The sequence below is a fragment of the Oncorhynchus kisutch genome, linkage group LG15 (genome assembly GCF_002021735.2).
Source record: "Oncorhynchus kisutch isolate 150728-3 linkage group LG15, Okis_V2, whole genome shotgun sequence".
In the NCBI taxonomy this organism is placed as follows: domain Eukaryota; kingdom Metazoa; phylum Chordata; class Actinopteri; order Salmoniformes; family Salmonidae; genus Oncorhynchus; species Oncorhynchus kisutch.
Window position 1 is genome coordinate 57,129,960 of NC_034188.2, and position 27,314 is coordinate 57,157,273.

The 27,314-nt window shown below is 43.5% G+C and overlaps 2 protein-coding genes and 1 long non-coding RNA gene across 5 annotated transcripts; 1 reads left to right on the top strand and 2 right to left on the bottom strand.

The window, feature by feature from the left end:
- The first annotated feature begins 58 nt into the window (after positions 1-58).
- LOC109905547 (Ras and Rab interactor-like) lies at positions 59-13,180 on the top strand. 3 transcript variants are annotated; one of them, XM_020502976.2, is made up of 12 exons: positions 59-389; positions 628-680; positions 920-1,085; positions 4,152-4,260; positions 4,393-4,465; positions 4,571-4,662; positions 4,926-5,008; positions 8,677-8,908; positions 9,253-9,888; positions 10,086-10,403; positions 10,534-10,665; positions 11,950-13,180. In XM_020502976.2, exons 2-12 carry the CDS (start codon positions 634-636, stop codon positions 12,534-12,536), a joined length of 2,475 nt encoding a protein of 824 aa, XP_020358565.2. In that variant the 5' UTR covers positions 59-389; positions 628-633; the 3' UTR covers positions 12,537-13,180. The 3 variants fall into 3 exon arrangements, with proteins under 3 accessions (XP_020358565.2, XP_031646469.1, XP_031646470.1); XM_031790609.1 differs by lacking the exons at positions 59-389; positions 628-680; positions 920-1,085 and adding an exon at positions 1,460-1,631; XM_031790610.1 differs by lacking the exons at positions 59-389; positions 628-680; positions 920-1,085 and adding an exon at positions 1,460-1,640 and having other exon boundaries at positions 11,950-13,167.
- A 64-nt stretch (positions 13,181-13,244) lies between these two features.
- On the bottom strand, positions 13,245-14,580 carry LOC116353627 (uncharacterized). Its single transcript, XR_004203122.1, has 3 exons — positions 14,340-14,580; positions 13,947-14,058; positions 13,245-13,794 (listed from the first exon to the last, which is right to left on the bottom strand). It is a non-coding gene; the product is annotated as an uncharacterized LOC116353627 (long non-coding RNA).
- A 1,589-nt stretch (positions 14,581-16,169) lies between these two features.
- Positions 16,170-25,705, bottom strand: LOC109906064 (homeobox protein meis3). Its single transcript, XM_020503718.2, has 13 exons — positions 25,100-25,705; positions 24,603-24,686; positions 21,365-21,504; positions 20,986-21,160; positions 20,762-20,812; positions 20,559-20,609; positions 20,216-20,365; positions 19,897-20,005; positions 19,563-19,708; positions 18,547-18,623; positions 18,139-18,197; positions 17,873-17,959; positions 16,170-17,651 (listed from the first exon to the last, which is right to left on the bottom strand). Exons 2-13 carry the CDS (start codon positions 24,612-24,614, stop codon positions 17,461-17,463), a joined length of 1,248 nt encoding a protein of 415 aa, XP_020359307.2. The 5' UTR covers positions 24,615-24,686; positions 25,100-25,705; the 3' UTR covers positions 16,170-17,460.
- Between the last annotated feature and the right edge of the window lie 1,609 nt (positions 25,706-27,314).

Consider the following 27,314-nt stretch of genomic DNA (forward strand, 5'->3'; position numbering starts at 1 on the left):
ACCACATGAGGGGGGTGGGAGATGGAGGAGGAGAGAATGAGAAAACAAAAATAAGTAAAGAACTTGTGAGCAAGTGAAAGTGCAACATCAAATGTCAAGGTGTGTAGTCAAGTGTGGTAGAGGCAGGTAAAGCATCGACACAATACATACTTCTGATGGAACAGCGAAATACTATCTCGCTAAGGTACGAAGTCTGCATTAGGATTTTTTTTACCTTGTCATTTTTCATCAATAAGATAAATTGTTGAGCAACGTAGTTAGAATGTGAAAGGACAATCTGTTGGCACAAGGTTACAACATGAAGAGATCTGTGGAGTTTCTGTCGGGCTGAAGGGAAGCCACATAAAGTCACAGCTAATTTGAAAACAGCCATATAGGGCCTATTAACAGTAAGTAACCCTTTTTAATGTCAAAATAATGTATTTTGGGTGAACTATCCCTTTAAATGTGTGTTGAAGAAGGATGTTATCACTCTTCTATTCCAGAATAACTTTTTCAAATGGTCATTTTTTTCTCATGTTATTTAAAAAAAATCTTTAATGTTGATGTATTGGATTGAATCTTAATCTATTTGCGGTTGGCATACACTAAACATTTTGCACACTATGTTTCTATGGTGTCCTCTAGTCTGGGATGATGAGGGGATTGGAAGATCAGGATGAGAAGGATGACTCTCACAGGTGAGGATCTTTTCTCCACCCCATGGATCGTTATTAGGGACCTACTCGGGGTATAGATCTCCGTTTTATACAAGCTCTGGCGGTTTCCAGGACACTGATTAAACGTCGTCCTGGATTGAAAGGCATTTTAAATCTTACTTGTTTTTTTAGTCCAGAACTAGGCTGGTAAACCGCCCCTGTATGCTGTAACAGCATATTATGGTGCCTGTAATTACCCCCTGTTGTGCCATTATCTCTAGAGGTGTGAGTGGCACGGTGAGGACAGAGAATGAGGTTACTGACGGAGTTTCAAGGAGGCCCCTGACTCTGCTGGACAGGTTGCAACTGTGTCAGGACGCCTGGGCCCCTGGGGGCCCCTGGGATAGAGACGGTGCCCATGCTGCCCTCTGGGGCCGGCCTGCTGGGGTGAGTTCCCCCCCACTACCCTCAACCATGAGGTCAGATAGTAGATAGTGGCATGGACCTACACAGTATGTGTCTGTCCCAAATGGCACCCTATACCATATATAGTGCACTACTTTTGACCAGGGCCCATATGGCTCTGCCATTTGGGACGGGGACACACTGTGTAGGTCCATGCCACTATCTACGATCTGACCTCATGGTTGACCTCTCTGTATTCAGGCCCGTAGGCCTAGTCTCCAGGTCACCTTGGTACATTAGGTTAGCATGTGGACAGGCTGCGATATTACAGATGAAATGGAAGCAGGCACTTACAGCATGTCGAGTTGCACTTGCAGTTCTCCTTACTTTGCATAAAAGCAAATGAATGCAGAAGTGCTGCATGTGTGAGAGAGTAAGAGAGGAGAGACACAGAAGGACTGAAAGAAAGAGGAGCAGACTGAGTAGTGGCGTAGAAGTTGATCGTTGCAGAAAGTATTTTCGGTTTGCTAAAGAACCCCAGCTATTTTAATAAGGACCCTTTCTTAACAAGACCAGCCTCTGAGACAAGTGAGTACGGTGAGACAATGGTGATCCAGTATCTGGATACAGCATCCTATTACACTGTAAAAATGACTGTATGTCAGGGTTTAGGTTGAATTGGTGGGATAAGAAAAGCACTTTAGCAATGTTTTTTCCCCCAACACATTATCCATGTGGATAGGCAGTAGCACTGTAAGAAAGAGCAACACTTACATGTTATTCTTGACTTTTTCGAAATGCTGTTGTGTTACAGCCTGAATTTAAAATGGATTAAATTGAGATGTTTTGTCACTGGCCTTCACACAATACCCCGTAGTGTCATAGTGGAATTATATTTTTTGACATTTTTACATAAGCGCTGAAATGTCTTGAGTCAATATGTATTCAACCCCTTTGATATGCCCTAAATAAGTTTAGGAGTAAACATTTTCTTTACAAGTCACTTAATAAGTTGCATGAACTCACTGTGTGTGCAATAATAGTGTTTAACATGCTTTTTGAATGACTACCTCATCTCTGTACCCCACACACACAATTACATGTAATTTCAAACATAGATTCAACCACAAAGACTAGGGAGGTGCCCTCGCAAAGAAGGGCACCTATTGGTAGATGGGTAAAAAATAGAAAAGCAGACATTGAATATCCCTTTGAGAATGGTGAAGTTATTAATTAAACTTTGGATGGTGTATCAATACACCTAGTCACTACAAAGATACAGGTCTACTTCCTAACTCACTTGCCGTAGAGGAAGGAAACGGCTCAGGGATTTCACCATGAGGCCAATGGTGACTTTAAAACAGTTACAGAGTTTAATGGCTGTGATAGGAGAAAACTGAGGATGGAAAAACAACATTGCAGTTACTCCACAAAAGTAACCTAAATGACAGTGAAAAGTATTCAAAAACATGCATCCTGTTTGCTACAAAGCACTAAAGTAATACTGCAAAACATGTGACAAAGCAATTAACTTTGTCCTGAATAAAAAGTGTTATGTTTGGGGCAAATCCAACACAACATATTACTGAGTAGCACTCTCCATATTTCCAAGCATAGTGATGGCTGCATCATGTTATGGGTATGCTTGTAATCGTTAAGGTCTGAGGATTTTTTCAGGATAAAAAAGAAACGGAATGGAGCTAAGCACGGGCAAAATACTAGAGGGAAACCTGGTTCAGTCTACTTTCCATCAGACACTGGGAGTTGAATTCACCTTTCAGCAGGACAATAACCTTAAACACAAGGCCAAATCTATACTGGAGTTGCTTACCAAGAAGACATCAATTGTTCCTGAGTGGACGAGTTACAGTTTTGATTGAAGTCTATTAGAAAATTTACGGCAAGGCTTGAAAATGGTTGTCTAGCAATAATCAACAACCAATTTGACAGAGCTTGAAGAATTTTGAAAATAATAATGGGCAAATGTTGCACAATCCCAGTGTGGAAAGCTCTTAGAGGCTTACCCAGAAAGACTCACAGTTGTTATCGCTGCCAAAGGTACTTCTACAAAGTATTGACTCAGGGGTGTGACTACTTATGTAAATGTAATACTTTGATATTTCATTTTCAATAAATGTGCAAAAATATTTTTTTACATGTTTTCACTTTGTCATTATGGGGTATTGTGTGTATATGGGTGAGAATCTATTTAGGCAATAAGGCACGAGGGGTGTGGTATATGGCCAATATACCACGGCTAAGGGCTGTTCTTACGCATGACGCAACGCGGAGTGCCTGGACACAGCCATTAGCCGTGGTATATTGGCCATATACCACAACCCTCGAGGTGCCTTATTGCTATTATAAACTGGTTACCAACGTAATTGGAGCAGTAAAAATAAGTGTTTTGTCATACCTGTGGCATACAGTCTGATATACCATGGCTGTCAGCCAATCAACATTCAGGGCTTGAACCACCCAGTTTATAAATATCTATAGTCCATGTTGAATTCAGGCTGTAACACAACAGTGTCGAATAAGTCAAGGGGTCGGAATACTTAGTGCCTTCACAATCTAGTCATTGTAATGATGACGTGAACAAAGTTAATTTCTCTTCCACAGGTTTAGTTGACGATATGCGTCGATATTTAAAGAACTTGATATTAAATATAGTTTGCCTTGCATCTAACTGCTGATACCTATAGTTTGTTTTTGACTTGACTCAAAGTGAACATACCAATGTGTCTTTCGCTATCACAGTCAGTCATCTATTCCTGAACACACTGTTCGTCAAACCCACTTCCTGCAGTGTGTCTGTAGGTCTATTGCGTGTGTGTGTGCGCATGCTCACTTATTTCGCTGTGAGTTTTTGGTGCGTACATGTATTTGAATATGTGTGTGTTATTTGTGCTTGCACATTCTCTGCCACTTAGTTAGCGTTGGTGTGAGGTTAGCCTGGCTTGCTCACTTCTCTAGGCCTTGAATGACTGTTCCACAGAAAAATCCATCTTGTCCTTTTCTGTGAAGCTGCTCTGCACAGTCAAAGTTTCCTAACATCCAGACACAGTGTAATGAGGCTTCTCGTCACCTCTCTCTCTCCTTTCACAGAGCTTCCTGGTGTTGAGGGACTCTGCCTCCCAGCCCGTCCTGCTGTGTGTGGCCACTGGAGGAGAGAGTGGACATGTCAGAGACAACCCCATACATCGCACTGGTGCAGGTAGGCAAGACAGACACGCATGCATTTTGTATTGACCAGAACCTCAACATTCATATACTTCCCTGTTTAAAAAAAAGTTTATCTCAAATTTGTTTTTTGCCTTATAATAAACTTTCTGTTCTTCTTTCTCAGCTTATCAGCTATCTCAGTCATTTTTAGGGTTCTCTGATCTGGCCCAGTTAGTGGTGTTCTACTCTATGAGCAGGTGAGTTACAACAACCTACGCTATATACTGTATACTAACTACAGTATTTATCAGTTATGCATCTGATGTATTTCATTAATCTCTCTGTCTCTCTCTCTCTCCCAGAGACGTGTTGCCAGTGTGTCTGTTCATCCCTCCGTGGCTCTACAGTCTAACAGATCAGCCACAGTCCAACAGTCTGTCCCAGCTGGGTCCCAGTAAGTCTGAATTCACCCTCTCCATCTCTCCTCTTCCTCACCCAAGCTCTCTTCCACTTCCACATCTTCCTTTCACTCCTTCTGCACAACTATCTCCTTGTCATCCATCCTAGTCACTTCATATCAAACGTCTTGTCCTCTATGTGCTCCTCCTTTTACTCTACCTCCTCTTACTCCTCTTGACGACTACCACCTCCTCTTCTCTCATTCTAATGTTTGATCTATTTTCCTCCCTCTCTTTTTGTGTGCCTGTTTGTATATAGAATCCTGGCTGTGTCCCACCTCTGACCTCCAGCCTGATCACATGACTCAGAGGGCTCCTGGTACTGCCATGTGCACCATACAGGTAATCAGTTGCATTCATAGCTTCATAACATGTCTATAAAGGTTGGGACCTATTCACTGTCTTGTATTCCGCTTTAACGTGACATGTAGCTGGAGACCCACTCTAGCGGATGTGTTGCCATGGTTTGACATGTGGTTCACACAGAAAAGCGGATGTCTGCTTTGGGTTCTCCTAGTGCTTTGTAATGTTACCCAGTCAATTGTCACTCTCAGCATCATAGATGAGATGCAGTGTACCTCAGTTCAGACTGACGTCACAGGGCCTTTTGCTCTTCATTCAAAGAGTTGTATCTTACATTTGAATACTGCATATCCTTTTTCAAATCTATATACAGTGGGGAGAACAAGTGTTTGACACACCTCCGATTCTGCAGGTTTTCCTACTTACAATGCATGTAGAGGTCTGTCATTTTTATCATAGGTGCACTTCAACTGTGAGAGACGGAATCTAAAACAAACATCCAGAAAATCACATTGTATGATTTTTAAGTAATTAATTAGCATTTTATTGCATGACATAAGTATTTGGTACATCAGAAAAACACAACTTAATATTTGGTACAGAAACCTTTGTTTGCAATTACAGAGATCATACGTTTCCTGTAGTTCTTGACCAGGTTTGCACACACTGCAGCAGGGATTTTGACCTTCTCCAGATCCTTCAGGTTTCGGGGCTGTCGCTTGGCAATGCAGACTTTCAGCTCCCTCCAAAGATTTTTTATTGGGTTCAGGTCTGGAGACTGGCTAGGCCACTCCAGGACGTTGAGATACTTCTTACGGAGCCACTCCTTAGTTGCCATGGCTGTGTGTTTCGGGTCGTTGTCATGCTGGAAGACTCAGCCACGACCCATCTTCAATGCTCTTACTGAGGGAAGGAGGTTGTTGGCCAAGATACCGCGATACATGGCCCCATCCAGCCTCCCCTCAATACGGTGCAGTCGTCTTGTCCCCTTTGCAGAAAAGCATCCCCGAAGAATGATGTTTCCACCTCCATGCTTCACAGTTGGGATGGTGTTCTTGGGGTTGTACTCATCCTTCTTCTTCCTCCAAACACGGCGAGTGGAGTTCTAAAATCTCTATTTTTGTCTCATCAGACCACATGACCTTCTCCCATTCCTCCTCTGGATCATCCAGATGGTCATTGGCAAACTTCAGACAGGCCTGGATATGCACTGGCTTCAGCAGGGGGACCTTGCATGCGCTGCAGGATTTTAATCCATGACGGCGTAGTGTGTTACTAATGGTTTTCTTTGAGACTGTGGTCCCAGCTCTCTTCAGGTCATTGACCAGGTCCTGCCGTGTAGTTCTGGGCTGATCTCTCACCTTCCTCATGATCATTGATGCCCCACGAGGTGAGATCTTGCATGGAGCCCCAGACCGAGGGTGATTGACCATCATCTTGAACTTCTTCCATTTTCTAATAATTGCGCCAACAGTTGTTGCCTTCTCACCAAGCTGCTTGCCTATTGTCCTGTAGCCCATCCCAGCCTTGTGCAGGTCTACAATTTTATCCCTGATGTCCTTACACAGCTCTCTGGTCTTGGCCATTGTGGAGAGGTTGGAGTCTGTTTGATTGAGTGTGTGGACAGGTGTCTTTTATACAGGTAACGAGTTCAAAGAGGTGCAGTTAATACAGGTAATGAGTGGAGAACAGGAGGGCTTCTTAAAGATAAACTAACAGGTCTGTGAGAGCCGGAATTCTTACTGGTTGGTAGGTGATCAAATACTTATATCATGCAATAAAATGCAAATTAATTACTTAAAAATCATACAATGTGATTTTCTGGATTTTTGTTTTAGATTCCATCTCTCACAGTTGAAGTGTACCTATGATACAAAATTACAGACCTCTACATGCTCTGTAGGAAAACCTCGGAAAACCTGCAAAATCGGCAGTGTATAAAATAATTGTTCTCCCCACTGTAGGTTTTAAAGGCCCAGGGCAGTCGAAATTACGTTTTTATTGTGTTTTGATATCATATTGTACAACAGAAGAAGCTAACACTGTAATTATACCAGTAGCTAGGTTTCCTTCCAATTAGGGAATATTCTAGAATCTGCATGAAGAAAATATGCACATTTTCCCACCAGTGCTGTTTTTCTACCAAACGGACTTGTTGTAGATAGAAATCAGTGCGTGATGACATAGTGCACACAAAATGTACATTTTCGCTTAAGTTTTCAAGTACAGAACAAAAATTGAAAGTTCAATGTGCTTCCATCGCATTTTCAAGTCTACTGATAGTTTTGTCACAAAAAGTGCTGTGTTAAATAGCAAATGTGACTACTCTGGTCTTGGCACATGTGTTCTAGCCAACAGCTCACAGATACAGTGAGGATAGACTACTTTAAATGATGAGATTATTATGGATAAGAGCAAGAATAATTGTATTTATCAAATGGCAGTCAAGTATCGATCATCATGTCACCAGAATAAGACCCTCGACATTTATTGGAAAGGAGCATTAACATCACAATGCACTTTCACCACCCTGTGAAGTTTATCATAACTTATTATTATTTATTTTTTTACCCCCCTTTTTCTCCCCAATTTCGTGATATCCAATTGCGATCAAATTACTATCTTGTCTCATCGCTGCAACTTCCCAACGGGCTCGGAAGAGGCGAAGGTCGAGTCATGCGTCCTAACCGCTCTTCTTAACTCCCACCCGCTTAATCCGGAAGCCAGCTGCACCAATGTGTCGAGCAGGCGCCAGGCCCACCACAAGGAGTCGCTAGAAGGCGATGAGCCAAGTAAAAGCCCCCCCTGCCCAAACCGATCCTGGGTCTGTAGTGATACCTCAAGCACTGCGATAGTGCCTTAGACCACTGCTCGGGAGGCTCATCATAATATATTTAATGTGTAGCCTAACAAACTGCATGGTTTCCCCAGTCATAGTAGGAGGACCCCATACCATATCATTGTGTGATTTTACTTCAATATTATGGTTATTATATCAATATATGTGCATAAAGGCATTTTCACCGCAATTTCTCAAATAATTAATTTTACAGACACAAAAAGATCCCACCATGTCGAACAAACAAATTATCTGGCTGCATTTTAAAAATTATACCGAAACTTCCTGTTTCCATCAAAGCTGTCATTACTTTTTTTTTTATACGGTATGACTTTACTCACATAAAAACTGTGGAAGGAAACGTGGTTAGTGTTATTTCCTGATAGTTGCTGGCTCCCATATACAGGATGCATGGGTGGAGTTTTGGCTTGCCAGGTGACCACACCAGGCGGAATAAGTTGTAATACACCAATGACAAAGGGAGTACCACACCTCTCTGTCAATAACCTCTCTCTCATTAGCCCCCCCCTCTGCTTTGGTGCCCTTCCCCTCCCCACTCAGACCTCTCCCAGACAGACCTAGCAAAATTCTTGATTGAGAAAGATTGTTTTGCTAAAAAAAAAATGTTTCTTTCTTTTTGACCATTTTAATGCAAAACTAATATAGTACGGTATTTATTTGTTCCCCAGAAATGATTTGATATTGAGATAAAAACGGCCTTTAATACTGAAACCATAAACCATTGTATTGTATAAAATTCAAATCATTCTCCAATGATCATTTTTAATTTTCGGAAAGATCCTCATGTGGTTCATGCCTTTTAAATACACAGTCAAGCTCCCTCTCAACTGTGTCTTCTGTTCAATAGCTGACAGCAGCCAATGGTGCTCTGTGCATCATCAACCCACTCTATCTCCATGAGCATGGCGATGACTGGCTGACCCATCAACCAACCAGCCCACAGCGAGTTAATCGGACAGCGAATTATAGGCGTGAGAGACGACTGAGTACAACAAGACCTTGGTCAGGGTCGGGCCTTCTTACTAAGAGAGCTATCTCAATGGAGCAGGAGTCCTACAGCTCCAGGTCTGATAATCCAGGTAAAGTGATTTTGCTGTTAATGGCCCAGTGTGGTTAAAAACATTATTTACCTATGATTTATATTTATTTCCACACTATGAGGTTGGAATAATAAAATTGTGAAAATGATGTAAGAGCTGAAATGATTTGATATTGAGATAAGCAAAAATGGCTGCATTGGACCTTTGGAGTTTTATTATCCTTTATTGTCCATCCTGTCTGTGGGAAAATGTCACCGCATGAATCATCCTTCTCACTGTAGGACCTAATGAGAAATCATAGAGCCATTATGCCAAAACCAAAATCAACCAACGACTAACTGACATGTTTGGTCTTGTCTCCTTATCTCCATGGTCTCCTGTAGTCCAGGCTACCCCGTCTCCCCCCACCCCAACAGGAGGGGTGGTTCTGAGGAGGCCCAGTAGGGATGCTTCCATTGAGTCACTCGACAGAACCTGGACCCAGGACCGCACTACCAGGCCCCCCTCAGACCCCAAGCCCCTGTTCAGCCCTGCCCCTCAGTCCCCTCACAGGGTGTCCTGGGTTGAGGACAGGGTATGGCTCTCCAAACCGCCACCCCCCTCCCTCCTCCGCCCCCCCTCCCTGGAGATGGACTCGCTGTCAATCAGCAGCATGGAGGAGGAGCCGGAGTCGGTCACCACCCCTTCCCACTCCCCCCACCCCTCGCATGGTTTGGCTCACAAGGTGAAACACCGCCTCTCGGCTGTGGGCCTGGCCATTGGTGGACTGGGGTCTCCACAGAAGAGGATGACCAAGCGGGTGCAGGAGCTCAGCAAGCGGAGGGGCGGTTTGTTTGCCGAGGCAGTGATGGGATTCGTTGAGATGACCCTGGGGGCGGGGTTTATCCCTGGAATGACAGGTGCGGACCTGCTTCAGGAGGTGCGTACGGCTCTCACTGCCCTGAGAGAGACACTGCTGGACTGTCCTGAGATACACATCCTCATAGACAGTATGGCAGACACACCCGACGGGGAGCTGGGTGAGTCCATCCATTAACAAATTAGTGTTCGAAAACAGAATATCACTACTATTATACAAAAAAACGGTTCGCTTTAGTTCAGGATGCACTACAAAGCCAAATCAGACAAATACTCAACTACATAATTTTCCAGAATTGGTTTCTAACACCTCAGTCTCTCCTTATCCTCCATTATCTCTGTCCTCTATCTACATTAGATGCCATACTGGAGCTCTCCCTACACAAGGTGGCCCTAAAGCCTGTGAGCGCCCACCTGTACACCTGCCTCCAGAGCTGTTGGGACCATGACGGTAGCCTGCGGAAGCTGAGGGAAAACCAGCGGCTCCTGGAAGGCCGGGGGGTGGAGGAGCTGGAAGGGACACCTGGGGCGGGGGTCCCTGACCCTGTCACCCTGGAGAAGATCCAGCAGAGGTGGTCAGCCATGCACCAGTCTTACTCCCCCAGCAGGAAGGTCCATATCCTGCTCAAGGTCTGCAAGACCATCTACCACAGCATGACGGCCAATGCCAACCCAGGTGGGTGGTGCAGGGTAGACCTGCTCAGCCTCAGTATGTGTATGAATAGAGTTGGTTAGGGTATTTCTCTCTATTAAGGATAATGTTTGGAGTTCTTTGACCTTTGACTCCCTCCTCCCCTCTGTCTCAGGAGTGGTGTATGGGGCTGATGACTTCCTGCCGTGTCTGACCTGGGTGCTTCTGCGTAGTGATGTGGTCACTCTGCAGCTGGACACTAACTACATGATGGAGCTACTGGACCCCACACAGCTGCAGGGAGAGGGTACGAATTATACAGACGTATCATGCAGCCACAGAAACATGTACAGTACCAGTCAAAAGTTTGGACAAACCTACTCATTCAAGGGTTTTTTATTTTTTACAATTTTCTACATTTGGCTATTTTTCTAATAATAGTGAAGACATCAAAACTTAAATAACGCATATGGAATCATGTAGTAACCAAAAAAGTGTTAAACAAATAAACATTTATTTTAGATTTGAAATTCTTCAAAGTAGCCACCAGCAAAGCACCATCACACCTCCTCCTCCATGCTTCACGGTGGAGGTCATCCGTTCACCTACTCTGCGTCTCACAAAGACACGGCGGTTGGAACCAAAAATCTCTCATTTGGACTCATCAGACCAAAGGACAGATTTACACCTATCTAATGTCCATTGCTTGTGTTTCTTGGCCCAAGCAAGTCTCTTCTTTATTATTGGTGTCCTTTAGTAGTGGTTTCTTTGCAGCAATTCGACCATGAAAGCCTGATTCACACAGTCTCCTCTGAACAGTTGATGTTGAGATGTGTCTGTTACTTGAACTCTGTGAAGCATTTATTTGGGCTGCAATTTCTGAGGCTGGTAACTCCAATGAACTTATCCTCTGCAGCAGAGGTAACTCTGGGTCTTCCTTTCCTGTGGCGGTCCTCATGAGAGACAGTTTCATCAAAGCTCTTGATAGTTTTTGCGACTGCACTTGAAGAAACTTTCAAAGTTCTTGAAATGTTCCACATTGACTGACCTTTATGTCTTAAAGTAATGATGGACTGTCGTTTCTCTTTGCTTATTTGGTCTTTTACCAAATAGGGCTATCTTCTGTATACCACACCTACCTTGTCACAACACAACTGATTGGCTCAAAAGCATTAAGGAAAGAAATTCCACAAATGAACTTTTAACAAGCCACACCTGTTAATTGAAATGCTTTCCAGTTGACTACCTCATGAAGCTGGTTGAGAGAATGCCAAGATTGTGCAAAGCTGTCATCAAGGCAAAGGGTGGCTACTTTTGAAGAATCTCAAATGTAAAATACATTTATTGTTTAACACTTTTTTGATTACTACATGATTCCACATATATTATTTCATTGTTTTGATGTCTTCACTATTATTCTACAATGTAGAAAATAGTAAAAAATAAAGAAAAACCCTTAAATGAGTAGGTGTGTCCAAACTTTTGACTGGTACTGTATGTGTACATGGACACATACACCTTATAGTAACCCCCTTTCTGTCTCTGTTTCTCTCTTTCTCTACCTTATGTCTGTCGTCTCTCTATTCTGCAGGAGGTTACTACCTGACGTCCCTGTATGCTTCTCTTTTCTACATCAGCAGCTTCCGCCCTCGTCTCGTCACGCGCCAGCTCAGCACCGAGGCCCAGCAATCGCTGAGCCAATGGCATCGCAGGCGCACCCTGCACTGCAACCAGTCACGACGCAGCATGAATCGGAGGACCCTCCGGAGACCTGGGCACAGTGAGAAGGGCAGGGAAAACTCCAGTTACGCAGAGATGGAAACTGGCAAAGGAAGTGTAACTGACGCCCCACCGGCGCCCTCTAGTGTTGTTGCCAAGGCATTGCACATAATCTCAGAGGTGGTGGTAGCAGTGAGGGAGGAAGAGGGCAGCAGAGCAGAGGGCCAAGGATCCCCAGCTCCACAACTCCAGGCCTCGCCTCGGAAGGAGAAACCGATTACAGTAGAAGAGTTGGACGGACATCCAGCAGGGAGTGAGGTGGACTGGGAGGGAGGGGCCAGACCATGGAGGTGTGTTGTAGAGGGTTTAGAGAGTGAGGAAGGGCAGGCTAGTCTCCGTAGGGTCCACGAGGAACTCTGTGCCAGGTCAGTGGAGCTAGATGACCAGACAGACACATAGATAGGTCAGCAGAGGTCAGAGTGGACTGGGCTGCCAGTGGGAGACTGATGACCCAGAGGAGCCAGTCTGTCTAGAACCCTGGGCTTTGCCTGCAAGCACTTAGCCGGCAAACATATTGTAATGTAAACTTGTTGAGCAAAACATTTATTTTACAATTCCTGGTTTCAGTTGCATTGAAATACACCCAATAAGGCATGAAGATAATGGTCTGACTAGGCTGAATTTGGGTAATTTGAAATATGTGCTTTAAAATGTTTGTAGAATATATTTCCCATGAGTGTTGCAAATTGTGACGTTTGTAATATTTTCATTGTAATTCCTTAGAGAAATTACTCTCAGTGGGGCCAATTAAATGGTCCATTTGGGGCAAATGATGGAGGCTAGGCCATCAGCAGGCTGGCTCCATGGTTAGAACACTTGATGTATTTTACATGTTGACCACTAGGTTGCAGTACCACACCTTTTCTGTCTGTTTCGTCTTGGTTGCAGTAGTAGTCAAGCATGATAACAGTGGAGCTCGTAAGCATAAGGATGTTGAGAAAGGGAGAGAAATGTGTTGAGATGCCTGAAATAACAGCTATAACGAAATTACTGTTGATCTGTATTATGTTGTGTGTAATATATACTCTGATTTTAACTTGTCATTATATTATTTGAATCTACATTATTTGACCATGCATTAGAATGCTGTATGGCGGCAAACGGCAAAGACAGCATTATAGACATCTGCACAGTAGAATACTTTGATGCTAAAGAGTGAACAGTGGAGCAGACAGGTCCTTATTTATACAAGCACATGTATTACAGACACATGGTACATAGACAAAGACGCGCACACACGGACCTACTGTAATATATACATACTCATATGCAAATGAATGCACGCACACGTGCCCCCTATACATTCATACATATGGAAGCGCCTCATTCAGAATTTTAAATTAGAAACCCAATCAAATTTGCCTAATGAGACATCTGGCATTCTGCCTGCATTTCGATCTTTTAACCAGGTCTAAGAAACATCTGGGCTCTTCATCAGCCCAGTCAAACCTGATGGGAGCGAGACTTAAAACATCTACTACACACACCTCTGACATATGATCACGTGATATATTATGCATACATAGGCCTACATTACACATTCAGTCCAGCCATAAATTAGATATATGGCGGTGGCGAGCGCACAGATGGCAGACGCCGGAGGCATTTAAAGCTAGGATTCGCTAGCTAGCTGCAGCTAAACATAGGAGCCGTCCTGCTGCAGAGAGAGAAAAAGATGGTCACACAAAGATACCCACTCACATACGCAAAGTGCATGCACATCCAAGCACAAGGCAACGCCAGGACAATATACACACACACACATACTGAAAAACATGAATATTCACACTAACAGTACATCACAATCACCTGTTCGTCACGCTAAATGTAAACCAGTATCAGTGTGCCTGGTGTGTTTCCCATCCCCCTTGATTGACAGACATCTAACGAGCAGCTGCTCTAATGGGCCTGGCAGCTTCTCCTAATAGTGATAAATAGATGAGAGGCATTTGTGAATCAGGACCAAACACTTTTCAATCAATTATTCACAACATTACTCCAATTTATGCATCATCAGGCTGCTACACATCCCGGTTGTTCCCAGGCTGGAAACAGTGTTTGAACTCGGTGGTAAATGACAGTAGGCGCTGAAAACTCTGGTTTTCCTCTCTCCCGCTGACAGATAAAATGGTTCATCGCGTCCTGCATGAGTTTTAATGAAGGCTTATGAAAGTGAGTGGAGCGTCATCGTACGTTCCTGACCTGTCTGCTCTGACTATGGTCGTTCCATATGGGACATCACGTCACCGAGCTGCTCAGTCTGTCACTGTCTCTCTGGCCTCCACTCTTATTTTGTTTGTCCCTTTGTCCTATTCTGCTCTTTCATTCGTTGCCACAAACCGCTTCCCCTTGTTGAGGCATTGTAGTTGGACACTTTTCCTCTAGCTTTCTCTTTCTCCTCCTCCCTGTGCGCTGCTCTCTCCTCCTGGTCTGAACTCTGGCAGGTGTGTAATTGAATGATTGATGATAAACCAGAGGATCCTCCTCCTCCTCCACACACAAACACACGTGCACGCACACACATTCGGCATTTTGCATTCCTGCTTAAAAACAAACCACATACACACGGACATCTGAACTTCTATTTGTTCGTCTTTTCGTGCACCTTTTCATTCCTTCAGAACTGATGGCTACGTCATTCATACATATAGAGTATGCATAGGTCTTTTTTTCTCAAAACAAAATCCTCAAAGCATTTATGTAACACAAATAATCTGTAACACAGCTCTGCCAAAATCATGCTGTGATTCACTATATTTGTAACATTTTTGTCACAAATATTGAAGACATTTGGTTTAGGTTAGGTTTCAGTTATAATGACAACGCTGTATGCCCCCAAAATGTGTGTTATAATATTTCTTCCTGCTCCAGCCTTCGAGTTCCTCCACTTTAAGGTTATTTCATTATTAAGATAGACTTCGTCTTCATAATGACTTCACACTATACGTTTCCCTCACTGAGCTCTGTGGCTGTACACACTGTTCTCTCTCCCTTCTCTCTCCCAGTATTGGCACATTTATGCAATGCAATTTCCACTAGCTAATGGATTTTGTGTTTGTGTGAGGCTACGGACTCTAGCTATCAAAAGCAATCATAAAGTGAAAACAGTATGAATAGCATCTCACTGCTGCTGTCTGTCTGTTGGCTCTGAGATCTCCTTCTGATTATCATACAGTCAATTGTTTTCTTTATGGGACCATAGTGTTTAAATAATAATAATAGTACATTTTATTTTAAGTGCTTTTCAAGCTCCAAAGTCACTTTACGTAGTCAAGATAATAAGAAAGATGAACACATTCATAAATGAACTCCTGCATATGGTCAGGAAGCTCGATGTGAACAATAGACCTGCAGTGCAACAGATTATGAACCAACTGTGTGTCCACGGATTGGGGACAAAATGTACAGCTGGGACATGACTAGCATGTCTGGAGGGTAGCGTGACAGGATGGACAAGGCGAATGAGTGTGTGGACAGGAAAATAAGTGATGGGACAGAAAGCCAGGCCATTTCCTGTTGACCCTTGTATGAACTCTGACCCCTGCTGCAGGCTGCATCTATCACATGACAGAGGTAAGGTGGGGATTGAATGGATGGCCGGGTGGAGGAGGAGGGTTTAGGCCATGCCAAAAGCATTTGAATTGTGTTTGACATTTAATGAGTAATCACTTTGGCTTGGATTTGAACCTTGTTGCACATGGCCCTGCAGATGGGAGGAGGTATGAAGTGAATGAGAAAGGAATGTGGAAAGATTGAGTGAAAATGAGGAGAAAAAACAAACAAAGAGCTAAACTAAAGGAGAGGGGGAGAAAGGTCAGGGCAGATGCTTGGCTAGTAGAGAAACAAGAGAAGGGGATACAATGCAGCTGCAAACATCCGTTGAAAATGAGCCAAATAGCATATAGTGACAACATGTAATTGTACCAGGAAGAAAATACGAATATTTTCAAGATGACCTATTACCGATTTGTGTATTTCACTACTGTGTAGCTTTCACATCTAAGTGCAAATAATTAGAGGGCAAACTCAAAGAATAAGTAATTCACACATTTTTACAAAAGAAAGCTTTTAATACTAGAAGTATAATCATAACTGTAACATCATTATCATCAATTATCATCATTAACATTTGGAAATAAATTATTTGATCAGACCCATACAGGACTGAAGAAGATGCAGCATGTGTAAAGTCCTTTGGCTGTCCTCCTTAAACCCAATGGCAGACAACATGGACCATGAAATGGTTCGACAGGATCGTGTGTGTGTGTGTGTGTGTGTGTGTGTATGTGTGTGTGTATGTGTGTGTGTGTGTGTGTGTGTGTGTGTGTGTGTGTGGGTGGGTGTGCGTGTGTGTATGTGTGTGGGTGGGTGGGTGGGTGTGCGTGCGTGCGTACGTTCACTGTTTGACCTATGATGTGGATCCCACAGTAAACCCCACTATTCATGTCTGACAGGATCTTAAGGAGGTAAGTGATCAACTCATTCCAAACGTATTTAAACAAACCAAGGTACTGAGAGAGACAAATTGAGCTCATTCATATTGTATTCGAGTCATGCAGAGTGACGCCCTGGAAGATCGCTGTTCACAGGACTTTTGTGAGGTCGCGTCTGTCTGACACACACATAAATACAAAAATAGATCTAAAAAAACTCAAATTAAATTAAATAAGGTGGAGAGGGGTCAGAGTGCATCACTGGCGTCCTGTCCAATCACAACACTTCAAGCCTGGGCTGTGTGAGGTCATAAGGCTGGGAGGAGGGGCGTTGACGGTTATAGAGGTTAAGGTGACACAGGCAGACCGGAAGCTGTGTGTCCGACATGTGTCCTTCTGTCTTTCCGCTTGGTTGGCCAGTAGGCCAGGTGGGAGAGAGAGGCAAGTTGGCTGATCAGTGGTCCGTGTGGGGTGTTCCTCTATGCTCCTAGAGGAGGCGCTATCCTGGGAGTCAGACAGCTCACTGTCAGCATAGAGTATGTAGAGAGGGAAGGGGCTGAGGACGCTCGCCTCTTCCACCCTGAAGAGGGTTTGGCTCACACTCAAGGGCTCAGTATGGTGTGTGTCTGTCTACGTCTGTGAGATGGAATGTAAGTATATTGATGGTATAAGAGGGGCCAGCAGTGGTATGTTAAGGGCAGTGTATGAATGTTGCAGACAGTGGGTTGAGTGGGTTGAGTGACTATGTGGAGGTCAGGGAATGTAAACATTTGGACTGCGCCATGCTGTCGTAGTTAGCGTGTGGCGGGTGTGTGAGCCCCCATCTCCCCCAGGATGGCCCCTCTCTCCCCTCTCCTCTCTCCCCTCTCCTTCACACCCTTCCTTCTCAGTTAGTGGGCGTGTATGTCCAGGCCCTGGCCTATAAGGGGATCGGCGGGGTGGGGGTGGGGCGGCGGGTGCAGCAGCATGGCGGGGTGGGGGCCGGGGTAGGGGTGCAGGGTTGGGCCGGCGTGGGGGTAGCCAGACTGGGACAGCAGGGCCCCGGGGTACTCTGCTGGAAGAGACGGCATCCCCTGAAGACCTGCGGTGAGAGAGAGAGAGAGAGTGTAGAGAGAGTGTATACCACCGAGTGTGCACCAAACGATTGGTAAAAACACTAGGGTCATGCCCACCTGGCATGACCCTAAAACACTAGTTCACCATAGCGAAACCTTTTAAAACGGAAAAACTGAAAGGAGTCAGTTTTATTCTCTTTGTTGCCTAAATGAACATGGCCCAGTCGTCCTTATCTCTGTCTCTTACCTGCTGCCCTGAGAGCCAGGTGGGCTTGGCCGTCCAGTCCATAGCCCCCCAGTGCTGCTCCCTCTGGGCTGTAAGGACCGCTTTGACCTGGTCAACCAAACACACACCCACATCATTCATCTAGCCTGAATGTCCATATAGATCAGCTATACACATATTCACTCAAAATACACACCGATAGCATTCATACAACCTAGGAATGTATAGCTACATCAGTAACAATACATTAGAGCGGGAATACGGTGATAATAACATGGTATTATTACCTGAGCGATTTGACTGGTCAATCATGGGCTGTACTATTCTCCGTCTTGCATTGATAAACCTGGGGAGGAAAAAGGGGATACGAAAAAGCGGGAGAATAGAAGCAGAGAACACAAAGAGAAGGAGGATGGAATAGAAGGAGAGTCGGGAGAGGCAGAGAACACCAGTTAATGGAGAAAAAGACTAACGCGTAGGATATTAACCTTTCACTTTTCAACCACTTAAACCCTTTCATGGTTCACCGTCAAGCCACATTTAGAACAGAGAGCGTATGGATCTCTGGGTGATAATGGATTGATCAGTATTGATGGGGTCAGTGAAGGTCACGCTAAGGACCGAGCGACGAGGGACACAGTACAGTAGTAAAACACACGAGCTGATTATTGGTTATTGATCAGGGGGGTACTGACCAGTTGTTGACCTGCAGGATGGTCAGTCCTGTGTCCTGTGCCAGCTGCTTCTTCTGCTCCTCCGAGGGGTATGGGTGCTGCGAAGGGACATTCAGAACAACTGCATTATGGATTTGCAAAACTGGTTAAGATTCAGCAAGAGCATGTTTTTAGCCTTTGCTTTTGGCATACATTATCATTCCATAAAATCATCACATGTATAATTTTGGCTCACACATACACCACACACAAATGACCCCACCACTATCTATGTAGAATGAAAAACCCAAATCATGTATGAAATAAATCAGCTAGACCTATAACCATTAGATGAATACTAATGGCTGCCATTACATCTAAATTCAAGTCAAATTCTATGAACTGACGTGACCCTTAAATTGCAGCAACCCCTTTCCACTTCTCTCTCTACCTCTCTCTCTCTCTCTACTCTCTCTCTCTCTCTCTCTCTACTCTCTCTCTCTCTACTCTCTTCTCTTTCTCTACTCTCTCTCTCTTCTCTCTCTCTACCTCTCTCTCTCTCTACTCTCTCTCTTCTCTCTCTACCTCTCTCTCTCTCTACTCTCTCTCTCTACTCTCTCTCTCTTCTCTCTCTCTCTACTCTCTCTCTTCTCTCTCTCTCTACCTCTCTCTCTCTCTACTCTCTCTCTTCTCTCTCTACCTCTCTCTCTCTCTACTCTCTCTCTCTCGCTCTCTCTCTCTCTCTCCTCTAGAACAGTCATAATTAGTGAGAATGACTTTTGAGTTTTTAAGTATAACTACTAATTATCAGAACTACTACATTTCACCATCAATTGTTCTCTCTCTGTTCAGAACTATTCAACATTTAACGTCTTATTCACACATTATCTCTCTGTCATTTAATTATAATTTCAACTTCATTTTTTTTGCATTACCCTGTACGATGTCCCCTTCCTCCTTTCATCTGCTCCCTCTTCTCTCGGCTCCCCTCCTCTGCTTTTCTCTGCTTCTATCTGTCATTCTTCTCACTATTATTTCTACTGTCTCTCTTTTCTCACCGATAAATGCTGGAAGAGCCATGCCCTCATGATGTTGGTTGCCAGTTTGGGGAAAATTCCCCTCTTCTTGTTGTTCCTTCTGTCTCGGTCCGTCTCGTCCTCCTCTCCCGTACTGGGGGAGGCCACGCCCCCATCCAAACCATCCCCTGCCAGAGGACAATAGAGATATGGCATTAGCACAGTACGCGCGCGCGCGTGTGTGTGTGTGTGTGTTAACATGTCCAATTGATGTCAGGTTTATGTGTGTATGTCGATTATGTTGTCAGCATAAGTGATTGTAAAGATGAGTGTATGTTTGTGCAGGTGTGTGTATGAGTTAGTGTGTTAGAGGTACCCGTATCGCTGCAGTTGTCTGTGCTGTGTGAAGGCAGGCCACATGACATGCCAGGGGTCCCTAGTGGAGTGGACGCACAGTCATCTGGGTCCCGCAACCACGACTGATTCTACAGAGAGCGAGGGAAGGAAAGAGATAGAAACATATTGAGATTAACAGGAAAAGATGTGAGAATGTAGCAAAAGAAATTAACATTTATTCCCTCTTTAGTGACAAGTATTTTGCCCAATAGGTAAAATATAGAAGTATAGAGATATAGAGATATACTGAGAAATCTGAGACTTTTCAGCTCATTTTTCATCATTCAGGTGTCACCTACCTGCTCTGACAGACTGGTGCAGGAGCCAGTGAAATCCTCCACGTCAGACTTGGACCCGCCCTCCCTGTCATCCAAAATCAGGTCTGTGGGCATCTTGCCCTTCAGGCAGGTAATGTAGCGATTGCAGAAGTTATCACACAGGTCATGAACCTGGAGAATAGAAGATGAAGAAGAGGGAGAAGAGATGCTGTCAGGAAATAGCATAGTACTGTAATGGTTTAGGTGTATGATGGCTAATCATGTTTGGTTTGCCTGCTTTCAGCAGTCACTAGTCTGAATCATAAAGGGTGAGAGGAGACAGAGACAGAGAGAGAATAGATTTTAGATGAGTGAAGAAGCACACCTTTTCCAGCTCCAACAGGTGGAAACGTAGTACCTGAATGGCCTGGATCATCTGAGGACAAGAACAGATTGGTAGCTATGAACACAATGCGTTTGAGTTATTCTTAATCGATCTCTAAATTACTGTGTGTGTCGATACATGTAGGTTATGAGCATTTGGTTCTTTTGCTGTTACAGTATATACATTTGTATTTATTTTCATACCAGGTTGTCCAGTTCAGGATTTGTTGAAAAAATGGGCTTCTCTGAGCGAATCTGAAACACACAAGGAACGGCGTCCACGGTCATTTGGATAATGGTTGGAGTTCGGAGTTTAAGATTTTCCCTGTACCCTGTAATTGCACCTGCAACCCTGTACATGTGACTATTAAACTTCTAATCTAAAATCCAATCCTGAATCACTGCCGGCTCGGAGGGCTGTAACTCACCTGTTTGGCGAAGGCTGCGATGTCATCGTTGAAGGAGTCTGAGGAGCATACATCACTGTGATTGGTCAGGCCTTGGAGGTGGGGTGGCACTGAGAGGGCTGTAACATCCCGCGGGGAGCAGGTGGCCAGCTCGCACTTCTCAAACACCAGGGCCAGAAGTGGAAACAGGGGATGTCTGTGCACACAGAACACACAGTGTTATCACATTATGGACACGCACACACACACCTCACACACATGCATGTACACAATACATACACACACATCCAGGAAAATGCATATAGGCACAGAGCACACTGATAGTAAATATACATGCATACTGTTAGAATGAAATGAAACAAACACACACTCTGCACTGAAATAGTTATGTTCTGCTCACCCATAGATCTGGTCCCTGTGGTGTTTGAGGGAATCTGGGACAGTGTGGCCATAGTGAGGGGGGGGCAGTGACCTCATGACCTCTCCATACCCCCCCACGGGCATGCCCTCTGACCCTGAGTAGTGCACCAGGTCTTCATACTGAGGAACAGGGGGGAGAGATAGAGAGAGAGAGAGAGAGAGAGAGAGAGAGAGAGAGAGAGAGAGAGAGAGAGAGAGAGAGAGAGAGAGAGAGAGAGAGAGAGAGAGAGAGAAATTAGGAGATGAGGCCCCCTGTGAATATGGAAGCAGATCACTTCGAAGCTGTATCTAATTTTCTCTCCTCCTTCATAAACACTGACTAGAGGCTCCTTGCTGAGCCGTTTTTCAGAGGGAAAAGCTACATCCACCCTGGGACAATTGACATGAGATAAACAAACACACAGAGATTCATACATAAACATGAGCCTATGCTCTCTATCTCGCTGTCAGTCTCATATCTCTCTCAACATTACAGAGCTGATGTGTGTTCAACTGTAGCTGACTTCAGTCTCCAAGGCTTTTCAGCAAAAGCCAGTGGTTTTCTCCTGGATTAAACCATGGCCAATCATAGTCCCATATGGCTGCGTGATCACAGCGTGCACCTGCTCTGCGGTTTTGTCGTGCCACCTTTTGTTTTATGAATACTCGCTATTAACACAATCACCACTATCAGATTCCGCGCCTTTGTGTACTCAGGAGCTCTCTGATTACAGTGCGACTGTAGCGGCTGTGCGTCATCTGATCAAAGCACCAAAATCAAGAAGATGAATTCTTCAAATGTTCCTAAAAGGCATGAGGCTGAGAGAAGGGCTTCATATGTGAGAATTACTTACAGTGTTAATACGAGTATAATTTATTGCAATCTTCGTCGTAATCAGGATAGTTCAAAGAGTAGAGTTTAGTTCGCTATACAATATATAGGCATAGACTATATAGTTCATTTCTTTCAGCAATTCAGTTGAACATATATTTTACCACATAGGCTATGACATATATTAGAAATATTAATGCTAACAATTAACCACATACCAGTGGATGGATAACATAGCAGCATGCGCTTCCTTCATATTTTGTTATTGGAGTTGTTTTAAGTAATAAAACTGTTAGATTAAACTATACAAATACTTGTTTGAACTTGCAATGTCCAATATATTCAATACACACAAATCACTTTCCACCAGATTGCCTGTTGGCACAAACTAAGTTTACAAACATTCGACTATAGGCCTATTTTACCAAATCCATTCCACAGTTTCATTATTCAGACAAATACAATGTATTTCATTCGAGTAGCCTATGTTCAAAATAAAAAGCAACAATGGGAACGTAAATTAAAATTCGTATGCCATGGTGTCCCAACACCCTGCTTATTTCAATCAAAAGTGATAGAGTTTGTGGGAATAGTTTTCCATTTAGCATACATGTAGGCCTAATACTCGTAAATCGTTATGTGAAAACAGAATGGTCTGCAGGTTTCCAAACGGATGCCTTTTCTTTCCGTTATTGAAGGTCGCCTAATAGCCATATGCTCAAATGACAGACTAGTGTCACCAATTGTAAACAGTGGGATACACTGTATATTTTACAGTGCATGGGACAACATATATAATTTATCAAATGCACTTCCCATTGCTGCATATAACCGGAATTAGGCTAATTATGGATAATTGACTGACACACTTTCTTGACCTTGTTTCAGTGAACTAAAGTAGCCTATAGGCTATGTCTGAATTGTAATCAAATTGGACAAAGAAAGTACCTGTTTTGTTGACTTTAATTTGCGTGAAGTACTACATTCTTAACAGGATTACACTAATATAACGAAAAGCAAATGTAAAATGCTAATAAAAAGCGCTTGCGTAATTGTCATCTGTAGGCCTAATTACAGTAAACCGAAACATTCTATCCTGAAAAGTTTATTTGATTTGCACGACCCGAAGCCGATGACACTCGGGCTATATGACAACATTTCTTAATTTCCTCACTCAACTGCAAGCCGAACGTGTTATTAAAACACAGATAACAAATATCCTAAATTTCATCTGACCTATTATTCTTTTTAAAATTGTAATTACATACAGAAAGTGCAACAGTTCACTCTATGGGAGTTTGACTAGTTATTCAAAAAAGATGGTACCCTATGTCTGCAGCCTTTGGTATTCCGCAGGTTATTGCTGTGTGTGTGTGTGTGTGTGTGTGTGTGTGTGTGTGTGTGTGTGTGTGTGTGTGTGTGTGTGTGTGTGTGTGTGTGTTGTGTGTGTGATACAATGTCAGGAGTAGCCTACTATGGCAATTATCTTTAGGAATGGAAAAAGAGTGGCCACTGACTGCATAGTGCACATAGCAACGAGATCTGCGAGCCGTGGACTCACTGTAGCAAACGAGTTGACCTACTTAGCGACTTGGTCTGCCTCTCCCTGTCTCTTTTTCCTCGACCTACACTCACTACACATCATACTGTATATAGACATATCATGTCTTTCCACTTTCACAGCCACTTTTATTGGCCCTATAATCGACTGTTAATTGCTGCAGGAAATACACATTTTCACTTTTAAAGAACCTATATTTCAAATATTTCACTATACATATTGAAATCCAGAAAACGTTTATGGCTATCAAGGGAGACGTTGTATACCCTATATAAAAGCTATATGTTTATAGTCCTAAACCTCTTGCAAAGTAATGAGAATAGTATAATTCTGACACTTGCTCATTTATACGTGACCCTATACTGAAATATAAAGACTAATTAACAGCAAATTTATAAGCAAGATAATATATGTGAAATGTAGCCTATATGAAATGTATAGGATGTTTCCACATGTCAAACTAGGCTGCTTGACATTATTTCGACACGTTCCCTAATGATTTAGGTCAGGTCAGTCTATTAAGGAATATTCAGAGCATGCACAATTATGTCAATAAGGTTATTCCTTCTGATAGATTGATGTGAACTCCTTGACATATTGCTGCTGCCTTCATTGGCCCTGTATAGCTGGGAGCTGTGGCCTACGCGAGGGAGGACAGGTTTGGAGGCGAGACAGGCAGCGAGGGCGCTACATCAAAACGTAAGGACCGAGCAAAGAGGCAAAATTCTACATAATAACCAAACTAGCAAGATTATTATCTGGAGAGAAGGATACGCACTACCGTGACACTTCAAATGATGAGTGAGTGTAAAGTATGCAGTAAAATAGAGTAAACAGCCATCATACCCTCTTATCCATGCGACACGGAAGCCAATCCTACTCTGGGAAGGATGAGACCAGACCGGCTGTCCAGCGCAGGCGTTCTGCCTCCTGTATACAGATTATTTGATGAAAATAATGCGCTCTATTATACTAATAGAGGTGACTAACAGTTGTAGAATCAAACCTTTAATCTCATCATTATGAATTAAGAAGGGGTTTGGTTATAAAAAACAACAGCTGACCCTGAGTGTACCGTGATTAGGCTATAGCAATAGCCGAGGCTACTATGGGCTACAATACACTACATGTAATTCCGAAGTGAATCGAATCGTTACTTTTATTGCAATCAAGCAGCTTTATGATCCAAACTTAGAGGTGCACGACCATAAAAGCGATGTGTATTGAACAGCTATCACAAATACGAACATATAAACCATTAGGCTATTTTACATGTAGGCATCAAAGATTATAGAAATACAGTACACTATTTTAGAAAAATATGATTTCATAAAATATCCCACCGAAACCTAGATTTGACGTGTAGGTTATAGTCACTCTCAGGCGGTGCTCGTGGTATCCTGCATTGGCTTCGGTTTCGAGAGCGCGCTGGTGGGTCCGCACGTTATGTCTTTGGGTCCGGCTCGCAGGCGAGATGCTTGGTGAGGAGAAATTGCGTCCTTTTTGGCCGTTCTCGCTGTCCATGGGCTGTCGCGACAGGCTGGAAATTTTCACAGCGACATGGGCGATGTTGCTTTAAACATTGAGAGAGGCAGAGACGGTGAGGGTAGAGATGGTGGTTGGGAGTTGTTTGGGGGGTCAAAACACGACGGGGTCTCTAACCCCCACCTTCTTATCACACACACTCGCTTATTACAAACCCAGGATCCCCTCGTTTTATTCCAATGGCACGCTCTACACTCACATAGCATGCATTGGCACAGTTTATTCGCTCCCTTTCACCGTTGCTAAGCCATGACAAGTTAATATCTGATAACTCCAAGATTTGAGCGCGAGCACAGCATTTTCTTAATATTATCTCGTCGTCTTTATATTCCATACTCTGCAGGATAGTGCGCGCATTTATTAATGGGCGCCATACAATCGTTATTCCTACTGAAAATAATGTCCGTATTGTTTCCAACACTCGCCTCAAGCATCTGCGGTATCCCAACTCTCAGTAACTGCATTTGTTGTTTTGAGTAGCAGGTCAAATTAAGTACAATTCACAGAAAATGCTGATGATTCTTTCTGATAGGCTATGTTACCATGTTGGTTATTGGCCGCACAATTCAGAATTCTGATACATTTCTGTATAGCCAGGTTAATTTAACAACCCTGGAACAACCCCCCACAGTGCATTTTGGTATCATAAAAGTAATTATAGAATAGGCTATTAAATGTCCTATCGTTTTTACGCATGATAACATTATTGTATGATGACAAATCAAGTCATAAATAGTTTTCAATAGGATAGGCCTATGGCAATACATTTATTGGCCGATGATGACTATAGTAGTGGGTTTTTGTTGAATCAATGTAATTGATATGTCTTCTCCATTACAGTGCCCTAATGTCCCCACTTTGCTTGGAACAGCAGGCCATTTTATTGTTCAGAAGATGTGTAAAAACCAGGCTATCCTTCTAAAAATAGTGTTTTCTCGTTTTAACTGGAGGGGAAACTTTCACAGCTCCGTGGACCTCGTCTTGTGTTGTAAATTACTATAAAGTTATATAATAATTATTCAAAACGGTTCTCTTTCCCCTCTCCCGCGGTGAGGGACCAACAGGCGGCCGAACTTCAATCGGCAGCGCGGTTGCAGGCACATGGGCCGGGGCAAGGCTTCACCGCGGGCGGCTTAGGGCATGACTTAGGGTGCAGCCAGCGAGCGCCGTAACATCAACCAACCTGGGCCTTTTAACACCGCGGGAGGTTAATTCACAATAGCGATGATCATAGCCTTTAGACCCAACTAACATTGAATCCATAGCATCAATGAAACGTGTGAACGGACAGGAAAAGTCACGAACTACACGGCTTAATATGATATTTCTAATTGATTGACAGGGATACATCCATTTCAATTTATATTCTGATTGTTTTATGTTTGTCATCATGGGTTAAAATAATGTATACATTTAATAGGCAACATTTTACAAACATAAATGTAATCGATGCATGTATGGTGCGTGTTCCAATATTGTGTGTAGGGCTTCATGAAGAGATTACTTGTGCATAGTAGCCAACTGCAGCAAATTCGGGGGTAGACTGGGACTTGTGCCCTATGCCCTTATCTTTGTCAGTCCAACATCCAAGCCATTATTGTGCAAGATCCAAACATATTGATGAGGTTGCTGGTGTTGTTGGGATGCACCACTAGACTATTCCCTTGTGGGAGCACACCCTTGTGCTTCAATGAAGTCCATGTCATCCCATTTTTGACACCAATGCAGTGACTTTAGAAGTAAAGCCTCATGACTTAAAGGGGGAATCTGCAGTTGAAACAAAAACAAAGCGGCCACCCTGTGTATTTTGGGTTCTGTTGGAGTACGACAGTTGAATTGAACTCAGGATATGAGGCATTTCTAACATATATTCTTCAAGAATCAATGGGCAGCCTATATATCATTCATTTAAAAGTCAAACAATGGATGCAGATTGCCCCTTTATAGCCTCAGCCTAGCACCTCTTCAGCACTGGCAGTTTGAAGGGACTCCCGTCACTAGCCAGCTACCACC

Excerpts from the sequence above, each read along its gene's own strand:
- LOC109905547 (XM_020502976.2), top strand. The coding sequence starts at position 634 with ATGATGAGGGGATTGGAAGATCAGGATGAGAAGGATGACTCTCACAG. Across the intron at positions 1,086-4,151 it reads TCTGGGGCCGGCCTGCTGGG|AGCTTCCTGGTGTTGAGGGA; the intron begins GTGAGTTCCCCC and ends CTCCTTTCACAG. Across the intron at positions 5,009-8,676 it reads CTGCCATGTGCACCATACAG|CTGACAGCAGCCAATGGTGC; the intron begins GTAATCAGTTGC and ends TCTGTTCAATAG.
- LOC109906064 (XM_020503718.2), bottom strand. Across the intron at positions 20,813-20,985 it reads TCGCAGCCTTCGCCAAACAG|ATTCGCTCAGAGAAGCCCAT; the intron begins GTGAGTTACAGC and ends TGTGTGTTTCAG. Across the intron at positions 17,652-17,872 it reads CCTGGCTCTCAGGGCAGCAG|GTCTTCAGGGGATGCCGTCT; the intron begins GTAAGAGACAGA and ends CTCTCACCGCAG.